Below are 15,140 nucleotides of genomic sequence, written 5' to 3' on the forward strand. Positions count from 1 at the left end.
TGAAAAACAGAAGCCTAAAACTGAAGACGCATGAGATGCATGCTCTAAGGAAGGAAGACTAAGTTTACGACGTTTTTGTGGAAGGATTAATGAACTATCAGTTCTTAGTACATGGCACAACCCAGCAATAACATAGTCAGACACAACAGGAATGGATAAGAAGAAATAATTTTGAAGCTCGTGGCACTGTAGACTACAAAACCAAAATGGTAGGGGTCGATTGTGCTGATCATTACTGCTCATCTTACGGCATTGTTGTGAAAAGCCTACAGTAGTGGAGGAGACTCTACTTCTGCGTGTTGAAGGTAGCTTTGGTGAACAGTTTTCACCTGTAATATTTGCAGCAAAAGGCAAAAAATAGGCCTGAAGTGAGTCACAAGTCTTTCAGGGATCAAGTTATCATGGAGCTTGTGGGGTTTTAAAACCAAAACGCCTGTAAGCGCGGCCGATGGAGCAGCTGTGACGAAGAATTTCAAATGAATGGAAAGCTACATATCATTGATGCTCATGAGGAAAAAAACCATAACAACAACGAAAAACACCACCACCTAAGGATTGTGCCTTGTGTTCCAACAGGAAAGTAAAAGGAGACATTTTACTGAGACCTGTCCAGGGAACCCAAGATTGCACCCAAACAAATGCTTCTGGGAGTATCACACTATGGTAAAATATGGCTGATAATTTTGTTAACTTGACAGATAATAAAGAAAAAGTGTGCAGTTTTTAATGTAAAACTTCAGTTTTTTACTTATGCGAGTATTTCCTTCCCATACTTGGCTAATATTGAGTTGGACCCATATAGGATGCAGGCAGCAAATTAACTGAACCCCAAAAAATTAATGTGATGAATGGAATGATATTACCTTTCTAATTATTGGGTAATTTAGCTGAGAAATTGCATTCTCTTTTTACGCGAGTCTGTATTTTGTAGGTCGAAAACTATTATACCAGCCTTATTATCATGCTAAATACTGCATTACAAATATTGCTTAGTTATCAATCTGGAAAGAATATGAATTACTACACATTACCTGAACTACTCTGGAGTTATGCGGCTGAGTTCCGGCAAAAGCATCTGCAGCCTCCCAGTTGGGGATAATGCCAGGTGGTGTTGGCAGGAGGGCAGGTCTTCTCTTGACGACAGGAGTCTCAGCAGGAAATGTCTTGCTCTGTGATGAATATGGCTGCTGAGGTTGTTCATACAGAGACTGTTCAGGCACAGAAGCATAGTAGTTAGGATACTGATACACTTGTTGTTGCTGAAACACTTGCTGTGGAGGACTCTTCTTCACCCCCAATTCAATTTCTAACCTATCATCCAGAGAAAGCCTTTTGGGGGAGAATGGTGGAGAATGGGCAGGAGAACCACATTTAACAACAGGAGAGCTTGCCGGTTGCTCCCCATAGTAGATGTTTTGTTTACCCTCCTCGTACATTCTGCTGAACACAGTGGTAGAAGGAACATGCTCTTCTTGTTTACAAGAGATTAATTCTGAATCACTGATTGTAGAATCAGCTAGACTGCGCTTCAAGCCAACCAGAGGTGAGGAAGCAGGAGAACAGCTGAGATCCATATCTGCTTCACCAGCTCCCCCAGATGGCCAAGTAGCTGAGGTAACAGGCAATGGTATATCTCCTATGTAATGGTCACGATCCTTACCATGCCAATAATCAGGTACAGGACTACAGCTTCGTTCTCGCCCTTCTTTTCGACTATCTCTTTCGTCTCTCCGGCTCTCTCTCCGTTCGCGGTCTCCCCGCCGCATAGGACTACGGCTCCGGTCATCTTTTCTCCTGTCACGTTTATCTCTTTCCCAGCGACTCTCTCTCCGATCACTTCTCCTATCTCTTTCTCGATCTCTGTCCCTATCTCTCCTTCTATCATCCCTCCTGTCCCTTCCATCTCTTCGGTCCCTATCTCTTTCAGAAACTTCTCTCCTATTTCGATCATCACTTCGTCTGCCTCCATCTCTATCATCATCCCGTCTATCAACATCATCCCTTCTATGATCACTTTCTTCTTTTCTACTGACATCTCTGTCTTGATCCTCCTTTCTGGCCATTTCATCACTTAATCTACCACTATCTTGCCTGTTGCGATCTTCTTTGTAGAGATCATTCTCTCTTCTGCTTCCTTCATACTCTTCATTCCACTTTGAAGACTCTTTCTCCATATCGTCTTTTCCTCTAAGGGTATCTTCTTCCCATCCATCCCGGCTACTTCTCCTATCTTTGATAGCATTTTGTTCACATCCACTTCGATAGGGTGACAGCGAATGAGATTGGGAATGATAACGCACTACTCTACTTTCCCAAGATGTACCATCACTTCTGCTAGTAGACAACTGCAATTCTTCTTTACTGTGAACATACTCAAAGGTAGATACATGTTTCTCACTGTTCTTTGAAATGTCCTGCTCTTCTTTGGATTCTTGCGAGTCACCACTCCATTCCATATTTTCTCTCTTTTCTATTTTCTTGTTTACATCAGGATGCTCAGTTCTTTCCCACTCTTCATAATGATGTTGTGTATCCTTATTTTTGTTCTCAAAATTTCCTTCTCTTTCCCTGAATATTTCCTCCTTATTACTAGCACTTTTAGACCACTGATCCTGCTTTTCAATCCAATCACCTGAAAGCTTCTTGTTAATATCCTTCTGATCAATCTGTAAAGCATCAGAGCTGGTTTCACCTACTGTAGCATTTGAAAATACTCCCATAGGCATTTGCTCGTATTTTAATAATCCACTTACAATTGACTGGTCATCAGTGACAGGCATCTTAACCATAGCTTCACTGCTGGCTGGAATCTTGTCATACAGATCTTCAACAACAGGTTTTTTGGCAGGAACAGTAGTCATTCCCCAACGAGATGGACGTTTTCTTGGCTTCTCTTTTGGCAGAGCTTCACTAATAATAGTAGTTATCTTCTGCAACATACTTGAATCAAGTGTAACTTTTGCTGTGGATGAAGATACTTCAGATGTAGCATTTTCCATAGCCTTCTCAGAAGAATTCTGTTCCTCCGAAGCACCAACAGCTTTCCAGGACTGTCCGTATGGTCGAGAACTTGATATTCCAACCGATCCATCAACCTTGTGCTCAGCTTCAAGTGTGTCAGGCAGCTTATCGTTCACACTGGAGGAGGTTTCACCTACTGGCTGCTCAGTTTCAGTCTTCTCAGATGCAGCTTGAGACCTACTTGATGGTGAGAGAAGTTTCACGGTTATAATATGCCGCTGAGTTACTGGACTTTTTCCTACTAATCTTGCTGGTGACAAAACAGGCGCATCTGGTTTACTGTTGTCTTCTTCGCTCAATTTTATAGTATCGTCCATACCTGATGCCAGGGGTGGCAGAGGAATATTGTCCAATGATAAAGGAACACCACTCTTAGAAAACGAAATACAGGAATCTTTACTTCCTGAATCAAAACTTCCCAAATGCTCAGGAAGTCCTTCAGCAACTGTTGGTGGAATGCTTCTACCAACATTCCCAACACTGTCTAGTGACATGTCACTGCCATACAGTTTGTGAGATTTAGATGGAAATTCAGACAGCTGGCTAGAAGAATCAACACCACATAATTCTTCTCCATAATTGTCATCGTCATCATAATCGTCATTTAATTTTGACTGCAGAGCTTCATCTATTGGGTCTCCAGGACTATATACTTCTTCATCATCTGTTTTATATTCTTCTTTACTGATTCTGCAATCACCTGCTTCATATTCTTCTTTCTTGATACTGCAATCACTAGTGCCAACTTCACAAGGCTGGGCATCATTCGCTTCAGTGCTGGTTTGGGACAAGAGAGGCTCACTAAAGCTTTTTTCTTCACTAGGTTGTATTTGGAGGTCATTGGTTTTGCTTAAAAGTAGTCCTTCCTCCTGAACAATCTGCTGAGGTTCTGATGGATGATCAACATTTAGAGATTCCTCAGCAATGTTTTTCACAGCTATGCTTTCATTACTAGCAATCTTTTCTTTCTTCTTTGCTTCCTCTCCCTCTTCTTCTACTTCTCCTCCTCCTCTTTCTCCTCCAGCTTCCAGCTCCTCCTGCTGTTCTTCTTCTTCCTCCTCCTCCTCCTCTTCTTCTTCACTCAACACTTCCTGTTTAATTTCAGTAAATGTAAGTAGCTTGTGTGGTACTCCATCGTCATCATCCTGCTGTTCATTGTAATGTAACCAATTACCTGTTTTCCTATCATCATTTTCATTACTATTTCTGCTGTATTCACTGTCCTCTTCTTCCTCTTCTTCTTCTTCTTCTTCTTCCTCCTCTTCCTCTTCTTCCTCCTCTTCATTTTCCTCTTCACTCTCAGGGGAACTATGAGTTTTTCTCTTTTTAGTATGCTCATCTGATGACCTACTTATTTCATGCCATTCAGAGGCTGTATAGCTAGTTTTTATGCTAGATTTCTTGGACCTATTTCTGTCCTTTTCACTTTCTGAGCTAGCATGTTCTCTTGGACCATCTGAGGAATCTACCTCCCTTTCTCTCTGTCCCTTCCTCCTTCCCCCACTACTGTGCTTCAATTTATCTGAACGATCCCTTGTGCTTTCTCCATGTGTCTTACCTTTCACTTCAGTTGAACTACGCCGCTGAGGTGTAGGAGAGTGTTCAGGTGATGTGGAAGGTGACCTCCGTCTTCTCTTACTGAAACTTGTAACAGGAGACAGAGACTGGGAGCGACGGCCACGTCTACGCTTTTTAACCACTTTTTTTCTTTTCTTTGAGTCACATTCATCCTCATGTTCTGATTCTTTATCATAATGGTTCTTCCGGTGAGATGATGCTGCTCTGTTTTTTATATCCCTTTTCTTTGCAATCTGCTCCCAACCACTTTCTTGGGAAGACTCATTGCTTGAAAGTACTTTTGACTTTCGATGCTCCTTATCATTTTTCTTCTCCTCTCTTCTGTTGGTAGCCTTTTCAGGCTCAGTTCTTTTGTTCTCTTTTTTATGTTTCTTCTTGTCTTTCTTGTTCTTCTTAAAGTCAACCAACACTTTTGAACTTTCTGTGTCACTTATGGCTTTGTTATTCTTCCCGTGCAAATCTAAGCTTTTTAACTCACCATTATCAGCTGATTTTCGAGAATTTGATGCTTTCCTCCGGACCTCCTTATGGTGACTTGATTTTGGTTGTTTACTTCTAACATTCTCCTCACTATCGCTAGAATCTCGACGTTTGTGCTTCTTTCGTTTGCTTTCTTTCTTTTTCATCATCTTTTTAGGTTTTCTGACTTTCGTCTTTTTTTTGCGTGTATTTCTTTCATCCGATGATGGTTCATCATCATTGCCACTCTTCTCTGAGCTACTACGGTGGCTGGCTCTCTTCCGCTTCCAACGGTTCTTCTTACCCTTCGCATCTGAACTGGAGCTAGACGAGCTTTCATCTTCAGACGAAGAGGATGATGAGGATGAGGAAGAAGAGGAAGAAGAAGATGACGACGATGACGAAGATGAAGATTCACTATCGGAGGAAGAACTACTCTCTAAACGTTTCCTTTTACTACTTCTCTTTCGTTTCTTTTTAGACTGTGATTGTTTTTTCCTCTTCTTCTTGGAAGCCTTCTTAGACCTATGTCTACGTCTCTCTTTAACATCTTCTGATTCTGAATCACTAGATTCAGAACTACTTGAACTTTCATCACTGGATGAAGCTTGACGGTGAGATTCCCTTCTTGAATGCATTAATTTTACATCCATTTTTTCTGGAGTTCTACTTCTTACCTTATCTTGCACTTGCTTGGTACTGTGGGCAAGTTCATCTTCAGAAGCAGAAGAGGTCATTAATTTGGGTCGAGAAGAAACTTCTGCATCAGACTCCTCTTCACGACCAGCTGATTCAGTATCAATCTTGTTATAGCATGTATCAGAGTGGAACACTCCATTTTCTTTTTCTTCTCTGTCTTCTGTTACTTGTTCTTGTTCTTCTCCCCCCATCTCTTCTTCTTCTTCTTCTTCTTCTTCTTGTTCATTTCCAGCTTCTTTGACTACTTTTTCTTCCTGTTGATGTGACCATAAAGTAGACTGCTCATCTTCATTTTCTGGTAGCAATGAATTATCTTTACTATCACGTTCACCACTTTCTTCCTCAGCAGTTTGCAACACAGAGTTTTCAGGTTCTTCAGTCATAACTGCTTCGTCATCCTGCTCGCCATTCACGGATTCAGTTTCAAGAGCACTAGTATCAAAGCTTACAGCTTTCATAAATTCTTCATATTCAGAGACTAGCTTGAGATCAGTACTGCCCTCAGGTATACCTGAGGGAGGTGAGGTAGCCGCCTGAGAGACCGGTTCCGTAACAGCTGTACTCTTCTCTTCATCCACATGTTGCGAAGTGCTGTCCTCAATTTGTTTATCTTCTTCTGGCAGCAGCTCAGTAGCTACTTCACTGCTTACAACCTCTTTAGGTTCCTCTTCCACCTCCTTATATGTGAAATCCATTTCACTTTCTGTTTTACTCCAGCTATCTTGATCATGTTGAACTATCACCTCGTCAATGACTTTATTATTCAGAACATTTGAATCTTCAACAGACATTTTGTCTTCTTCATAATCACTATCCCATTTTGAGCGTACAGTAGGTCTCTCAGCTGATAACAATGCAACAGATGATTCTAATGAATCTGGAATATCACATTCCATATCTACATCACTACCATCGTCTTTAACATCACTAATCACAGAATTTTCCAATTTATTTGAATTTACTTCAGTTTCTTCTTCTTCTTCTTCTTCAGCCTTTTCTTTCTTTGCAACCACATCTGACTCACTAGGAATAACACTATCACTCTCTTCTCCTCGAGTCCAGTGTGTCGTCAGAGTACTCAATGTCATATACCACGATCGTTCCTTCTTGCTACCACTGATGTCATCTGATGATGACATGTTCTCCTCGATTTCTGTTTCATTATAGGATACCTGAAGAGCGGCAAGGCTGCTTGACAAATTTGAGTCTGACTGCTTATCATCATTCTTCAGTATTTTTACCTGTATAGGTTCATTGTTACCATCAATGATGCATTGCATAAGTTTAGCTACTCTCGGTGCAGCACTACCCAAGAGCTCAGCTCTTGTCCAATAAAAAGCTTTTGTCTTCAGAGGATTCTCACAATAGGGTAAAGAAGGTCGTGTTTTAGTGTAGCGAATTAAACTCCTTGGAAATGGCACCTCCAGTTTACGAATACCAGTCGCTATGAAAGGTAAGCGAATGCGAGGAGTACATTCAAATGGCCGGTAAGTCATATCATAATCACTTTCAGTTCCCTTTGATTTGCTATCATTATGATCCGGAGATTTTCTATGTTTTCTATCTTCATGAGACCTGTGAAAGAAAAGAATATGGTTAAAATCTCATAGTGGAAGTGAATCTTGATGGAGATAGTTTGTGCCATGCATTCTATATGATCATATAACAAAACTACAAATAAAATGAAAGAAACAAGTGTAAGGAGAAAAAAAGAAAGCAGTCCAGAATTTAAAAAAAAGCTATGTGTTCATGTAAAATAGTAAAAGTTTTCCTTAATATTCATACTGATTACTTGTGTTCTACATTTTCTACGTTTTATATCTCGGAAGACCTAAAATATGATTGTGTAAATGTAAAGGGCAAAACATGCATAAATAGAAAATGCCTATCTCAATAAACTAAAATGGGATGTATAGGAGCTTATCTAGTACCTGAGGAAAAAGTATGAATATAAAATACAAACAAGAAAACTATAAATGTAATGATGTGTGGCCTCCGAAGAGGCCGAGTGCAGGTCTTTCGAGTCGACACCGTATAGGTGACCTGCGCGTCTATGAGGATGGGGCCCTACCTGTGATGAATTCTAATGCTGAAGACGGCACTAACAACCAGCCCCCGAGCCACTGGAATTAACCAATGAAGGTTAAAATCCCCGACCCGGCCAGGAATCGAACCCGGGATCCACTGGACCATGTGAAATGTATAAACAAATTCCCTTGAAATATTTAGGTTTCACTTATTTTCCAATTTGTACTTTGAATTACTTCTATCTTCATCTATGCAAATGATCACAGAAACCCTGTCTTTACTTTCCTCATCTCCACCACAAAATAGGCTTTTTTTTTTCAATTGGTTTTACGTCGTACCAACACGGATAGGTCTTACGGCGACGATGGGGCAGGAAAGGGCTTAGCTGCAGCATTTGCCTGGTGAGAAAATGGGAAACCACAGGAAACCATCTTAAGGGCTGCCAACAGTGAGGAATATGTGTTTAGTGTAAAAGGATCTGGTATTTAATAAATGATAAAATGGGTCTATCTCTACTTTGAAGTTCTTTTTAAACTCATAACTCTCTAAGAGCCTGAATTTCCTTTCTAATAACTGTTTCCTTATCAACACTTTGATAATCCTTAAACTAATATCATAATTTTGTTTGAAACCAAAAAGTCATACATTTAGTATGATTTCACTTGCATTTTATCTGTGTGAAATTATCATAGGCTGCCAAGGTATTCAATGTCTGAAACATTTTTTTAATTTTTAGTTGCACCAACACACACAGGTCTTATGGCGACGATGGAATAGGAAAGGGCTAGGAGTGGGAATGAAGCAGCAGTGGCCTTAATTAAAATACAGCCTCAGCATTTATCTGGTGTGAAAACGGGAAACCAAAGAAAATCATCTTCAGGGTTGCAGACAGTGGATTTGAACCCACTATCTCTTGAACGCAAGCGACCCTAACCGGATGGCCAACTCGATCGTCTGAACAAACCAAAAATAGACTTTTCCAACTCTCTATAGACTGATCTTCTACTATACAATTTTCTGAAACACACTACAACACTGTTCTCCCTGCTATCTTTGCTGAAGAAAGATAACACAAGTTCTAAGTGACTGTTAATTCTTGATTTCTTAATACCGTGTATGTGCATATACACTCTGCATATTTTTTTATAATATCTGACAGTAATGAAAAATTGGGCAGCAAATTATTTATGCCATAGAATTTTCTTCAAGAAAATAAGTGTTCAATGGACAAGTCAGATGAGGGTGTTACAAACAAATCAATACCACTTCAGGCAAGGCAGGCCTACTTTAAAAATCTGAAAGTTAGACACAAAAAGTTTTCAAATTAAAAAGTGATGTTATCAAACTTTCAAGTGTACTCTATCTGAGCATGTTTATATGCTAAGTCGCAGTTTGCCATGTGTTTTTTTATGCATACTGTAATAAGTTGATGACTACTGATAAATAAAATGAATAAAATATATAAATGAAATTACTCAAAAACTTAATAAAATTAATAAGCATAATTAACCAAAATGTCCGTAGTATGGGCGCCAGAGTTCACCAGAATGGATCCCTCGAATTTAGATAAGAGCATGATAAACTTTATATCCCAGGGCGTGTACATAATGCTGCGTACTGGTACATCTGCTGCAGGCCTTACCCAACCTCCTGAAAACAACTAATTAGGTAGGAACTGCACCTAGGTTTATCAATAACACTGATTCTAAAATAGCTAACTATATTCTGAACAAATTCCGTGCATGAGCACCTCATCAACATACAACATTATACATATAATACACACATAAAATATTGCTGGAAGACCCCATATTTACAACAACAACAATAATGAAAACCGTGGGAAAACGAAAGCGAGAACTAAGCTACCATTTGTAGATGGTCCGATGAACAATGTACATGTATGAAGATAAACACCCTTCACTGTCTCTATATCAATTCGATTTACCGATTCTCATAATCGGCAGTTATCACATCACACAGATACTGTACCTTGTACTACTGTGTTCACATATTTTAACACTTGTTGTAAAGATATATACACACGTCTGTCGATCCTCAACATATAAATTTATGGAAAGTCTGAGATAGCTTTCACCAACATATAATGCTAGGTCGCCACAAGTGCTACAATACTTAATGCGCAAGCACTCTCCACAATCAACCACTTTCCACGAACATAACACGACTACGCTCCACGAACGTTTGAAGTCCAGCCCATTGCAGCGATGTTACTTCAGTACCGTGTATCAGCACCACTTCCTTCCCGTACAGTGCCTCAGTTGTAGTTGTAGTTATCTTCCTTCTCGTTCCTTTACAATCACCTCTACAATCACCCTTACAATCTTCCATACAATCTCCTTACAATGTTCCATACAATGTCCTGGTTGCCGCCGTATCATCAACCTTTATAGACATCAACATCCCCCTCCTCTCAGATGAGACGTCTGGATTGGTGCTTGCCAGCCAATCATGAGCGAACCTCTTGTCAAGACATGCCCTGAACTTCTCCTTTCTCCCAAGAGATAAACAAACACTCGGGAGTTTTACATGAATCACCAAACTTTCCCTGGTACAACAACAAGCTCATCTCATCAGGCTGGGATATATACATGAGTAATGGAATTTCCTGACACAAGTACCTCACAACAGACACTGGGGTAGCCATATGACTCATTCAAATTACCAGAGTTATTACAGCAATGTTTTCCCACTCGTGCAAAACAAATTACTCATACCTACATATGTGGATATCTTCCAGCTTACCAATATAAATGGCAAAATATACACATGAAATAATAATAATAATTAAATTAGAATACAGACAATAATATCTCTAACTTCTACATATAATTCTGGGGTGTGATATATGTACTATCACATAATGCCCCCTTGGTGAATCGATGATATCACATATTATGATTCACCATAAAACAGAACTTCATACATAACCTTATAATGGCATAACTGAACACATAATTTACTGTAATAATGATATATACATTGCGTCTACTGCATTGTATTTGCACACACGAAATACAATTTGTCCAAACAATAATAATAATAATAATATGGCTATATACACACAACTCCGATTGTTTCATATAGCATTGAACACAATCCCTTCTTGCTACTGTACACATACATTAAAATTGGTAATATATACATCCAAGGTGCAGATCCTATCTCTTATATCTGCGAAGGCTATAGATATTAAATGTCCCAAGAACCTTATTTTCAACGGTTAGGAGCCTATAAGCACACTTGCCTATTCTACTGTCCACAGTATACGGACCCTGATACAATGAAAAAACTATACATAAACTTAACATTGGCATCGATAAGCGAGGAATGCGTAGCGTAATAAAACTAACTACTTCAAGAATACACTCTATCTCACACACAAACATTCATCCCATCCAGTCACACAAGAATTATACAAACTTTCATTCGGAACATACATAAAAAGGAAATCCCTCTTTCTGAAATACGCGGGAATCTCACTACGTTTACTCTTCCACAAACTCATAATTAATGCAAGCAAACAAATCACATACTTTTTCACACATTCCACATCGCTATCACTCAGCACGTCATTCAAATCATTCACACAACTCTCAGTCTTAAATGAAACATTACGCACTCGCTTGTCAAACATGCTCACTTCATTCTCACTCACGCTCACTCGATTACAGAAATTCTTACCATAATACACTTTAATGTTGCTATCATTACCACTTAATGACCCAACAATTAATCCATCGTCACCACATTCCATATCAGCTACTACTTGCACCACTTTCATGCCAACAACACCGCTACTTTCGACTCTCTTATCAGAAGTTTCATTAATCTCAAAGTCACCATTTTCACACATAATGGACCTAACTTTACTCTCCTCACGTAGACTTAAATCAACAAAAACATCCTCATGATGTATACTCCGTGAACACTCTTCACTCACAAAACAACCTTCATCAACTTCTCAAAAAACTTCACTTTCAATTTCAGAAACTTCCACAAGATTATCGATCGCAACACCGCTATTACCATCACCACTAGCACAAAGTAAGACATCCGACACATCTTTCTTACTTTCATCACGCCCCTTATTCTCACAATCTCCCTGAACACAAAACACATGGTCATACAATAATTCCTCTTTCACGTCTACCTCGTAACTTACCTGTTTCATCGCGTGAATAGGAATTTCGGTATCGGACTGCCTATCTGACCCAACTAAGAAGTCCGATTCCGGTTTAAATTACTTGATGTGGACTGTTCACTATTATCATTTCTCGGCACTTGATCTGGAGGTCTTTGATCCGTACGCCCCCTACTTTCAAATTCCCCTTGATTAGGTCTTCTGCCATAATATTCCTGGTGATTAACTCCCTGATTAGACTGTCTGTTTCCCCTTCCGGAATTACCACCCTGATTCCCTTGCCTAGAATGACTGAAATTCTGATTATTCCTATCTCCCGCTACCTGATTACCTTGTCTCCCATTATCCCCGTAATTTCTACCTTCACTTTGCCTAGTCCTCCCCTGCCCTTCCAAAGCATCAAACCTCTCTAAAAGCTGCTCTAATTCTTTAATCGTAACAATATTCTGCATACATGCAGCTAATCCGACCTTCTCAGGAAGATGCCTCAACATCTGGCGGACTGTATCTCTCTCCGATGCTAGACCTTCAATATTCTGGCTGATCAGAACATGCGCTAAGAAATACTCCGTCATAGATACACCTTCCTGAGGTCTATATTTGCCAAATAGCACGCGATCTCTTTCCCTTCCCTGAATAGCATCACTCCAAAATTTAGAAATAAATTTCTCCCTAAATTCCTCCAAACTCGAAATACCCTGTCTATAAACTTGAAACCAGGATCTCGCTTCTCCAACAAATGCAATATCGAACATCTCATCAACCATACTCCATTCGATCAAACCATCGTCAAGATTCTTGGAAAACCGTTTCTCCACCGTTTTCAAGAATTCCATCGGATTAAACTGCCGACCATTAAACTTGGGTAATTCAGAGTCCTTCGTACAAGATACGTACCTATTACATATGCTGCTACCTACTTGGATTTGACTGATCTCCTGCCTTAACTTTACATGACATGCTTTAATTCCTTCTTCAACTACCATTCTGGCATTTCCTTCTACTGACTTGAGGTCATCTTTTACCGACTTAAGGTCTTTCTCCAATTTCTCATCCTTCTCATCTATACGCTTCGCTAATACGTTCTGATTGGATTTAATTCTATCTATTTCTTCGACTTTATCTTCCACTATTTTTATTCTCTTATCATATTCCTTGCTGTTTTCAACAAATTCCTTCCTAACAACATTAAATCGGCATTCGATTTTCTCAGTCAATTCCAAGCGTTGAGATTCAACCTTATTATTGACTTCCTGAATTTCCCTGCTTTGATGGTCAAACTTCTGGTTCAATTCATCTATTCTACCATTCACAGCACTACTTAAACTATCAATTTTACTAGACAATTCAACACTCACTAAATTTAACTCCTTACTTTGATTCTCAATCTTACTAGACAATTCCGTACTAACTGAATTTAATTCACTATTAATACTGTATATTTCATTACTTAAAAAACTCAATTCACTCTTCAACTCTTTACTCTGACTATCAATCTTGCTAGACAATTTAACATTATTATTATCGATTTTACTGGACAATTCAATATTATTATTATTATTATATTATTATACAATCTTCCTGCAACAGCTGCAGGTTGCCCAAAGACAAAGAGTACCTTCACAACAATAATGGATGTGGACAATTCAACATTATTATTATCATCGATTTTACTGGTAACAGCATTTAATTCAACACTCACTGAATTTAACTCTTTACTCTGGCTATCAATCTTACTGGACAATTCACCCTTCAACTCATTAAGTAGCGATTTAATCATACAGAGCATTGAAGACTCGCCTTGATTCCCTACATTCTGAGTTTGAGACGGGGTACTAGATTCCTCACATATCGTTGCCGATTGATCTTTCCTACTATCAGCCATTTCGCTACTCTCACTTAAATTAGATAAACTCAATGTGGTGGAATTCTTTTGACTTCTCCTATCCTGATTCATGGTACCAGCAACTTTAACAACCTCTCTACTTCTCAATTTTATAATACTCGACTCGCTACAACATTTCTTCATACTCCAACATACATATCACGTACATATAAAACACTTCACTGACATAGTTTGTAGAATTCCATCCACACCTGACAAGTGCACCTACGCTTATAAGCCTAACAGATGTACCAATCATTCAGCCACACGTTGGGAAGCCAATTGTAATAAGTTGATGACTACTGATAAATAAAATGAATAAAATATATAAATGAAATTACTCAAAAACTTAATAAAATTAATAAGCATAATTAACCAAAATGTCCGTAGTATGGGCGCCAGAGTTCACCAGAATGGATCCCTCGAATTTAGATAAGAGCATGATAAACTTTATATCCCAGGGCGTGTACATAATGCTGCGTACTGGTACATCTGCTGCAGGCCTTACCCAACCTCCTGAAAACAACTAATTAGGTAGGAACTGCACCTAGGTTTATCAATAACACTGATTCTAAAATAGCTAACTATATTCTGAACAAATTCCGTGCATGAGCACCTCATCAACATACAACATTATACATATAATACACACATAAAATATTGCTGGAAGACCCCATATTTACAACAACAACAATAATGAAAACCGTGGGAAAACGAAAGCGAGAACTAAGCTACCATTTGTAGATGGTCCGATGAACAATGTACATGTATGAAGATAAACACCCTTCACTGTCTCTATATCAATTCGATTTACCGATTCTCATAATCGGCAGTTATCACATCACACAGATACTGTACCTTGTACTACTGTGTTCACATATTTTAACACTTGTTGTAAAGATATATACACACGTCTGTCGATCCTCAACATATAAATTTATGGAAAGTCTGAGATAGCTTTCACCAACATATAATGCTAGGTCGCCACAAGTGCTACAATACTTAATGCGCAAGCACTCTCCACAATCAACCACTTTCCACGAACATAACACGACTACGCTCCACGAACGTTTGAAGTCCAGCCCATTGCAGCGATGTTACTTCAGTACCGTGTATCAGCACCACTTCCTTCCCGTACAGTGCCTCAGTTGTAGTTGTAGTTATCTTCCTTCTCGTTCCTTTACAATCACCTCTACAATCACCCTTACAATCTTCCATACAATCTCCTTACAATGTTCCATACAATGTCCTGGTTGCCGCCGTATCATCAACCTTTATAGACATCAACATCCCCCTCCTCTCAGA

At 39.2% G+C, this 15,140-nt stretch overlaps 1 protein-coding gene across 1 annotated transcript in view; it reads right to left on the reverse strand.

Annotated features, from left to right (window-relative positions):
- Window positions 1-15,140, reverse strand: part of LOC136858065 (microtubule-associated protein futsch) — a 335,767-nt gene that overhangs the window by 156,324 nt on the left and 164,303 nt on the right. Inside the window, exon 5 of the mRNA XM_068225267.1 lies at window positions 1,032-7,332. Within this exon, the coding sequence (XP_068081368.1) occupies window positions 1,032-7,332 (6,301 nt within the window). The remainder of the gene's footprint in view (window positions 1-1,031; window positions 7,333-15,140) is intronic.

This window comes from Anabrus simplex, chromosome 1, assembly GCF_040414725.1.
Source record: "Anabrus simplex isolate iqAnaSimp1 chromosome 1, ASM4041472v1, whole genome shotgun sequence".
NCBI lineage: Eukaryota > Metazoa > Arthropoda > Insecta > Orthoptera > Tettigoniidae > Anabrus > Anabrus simplex.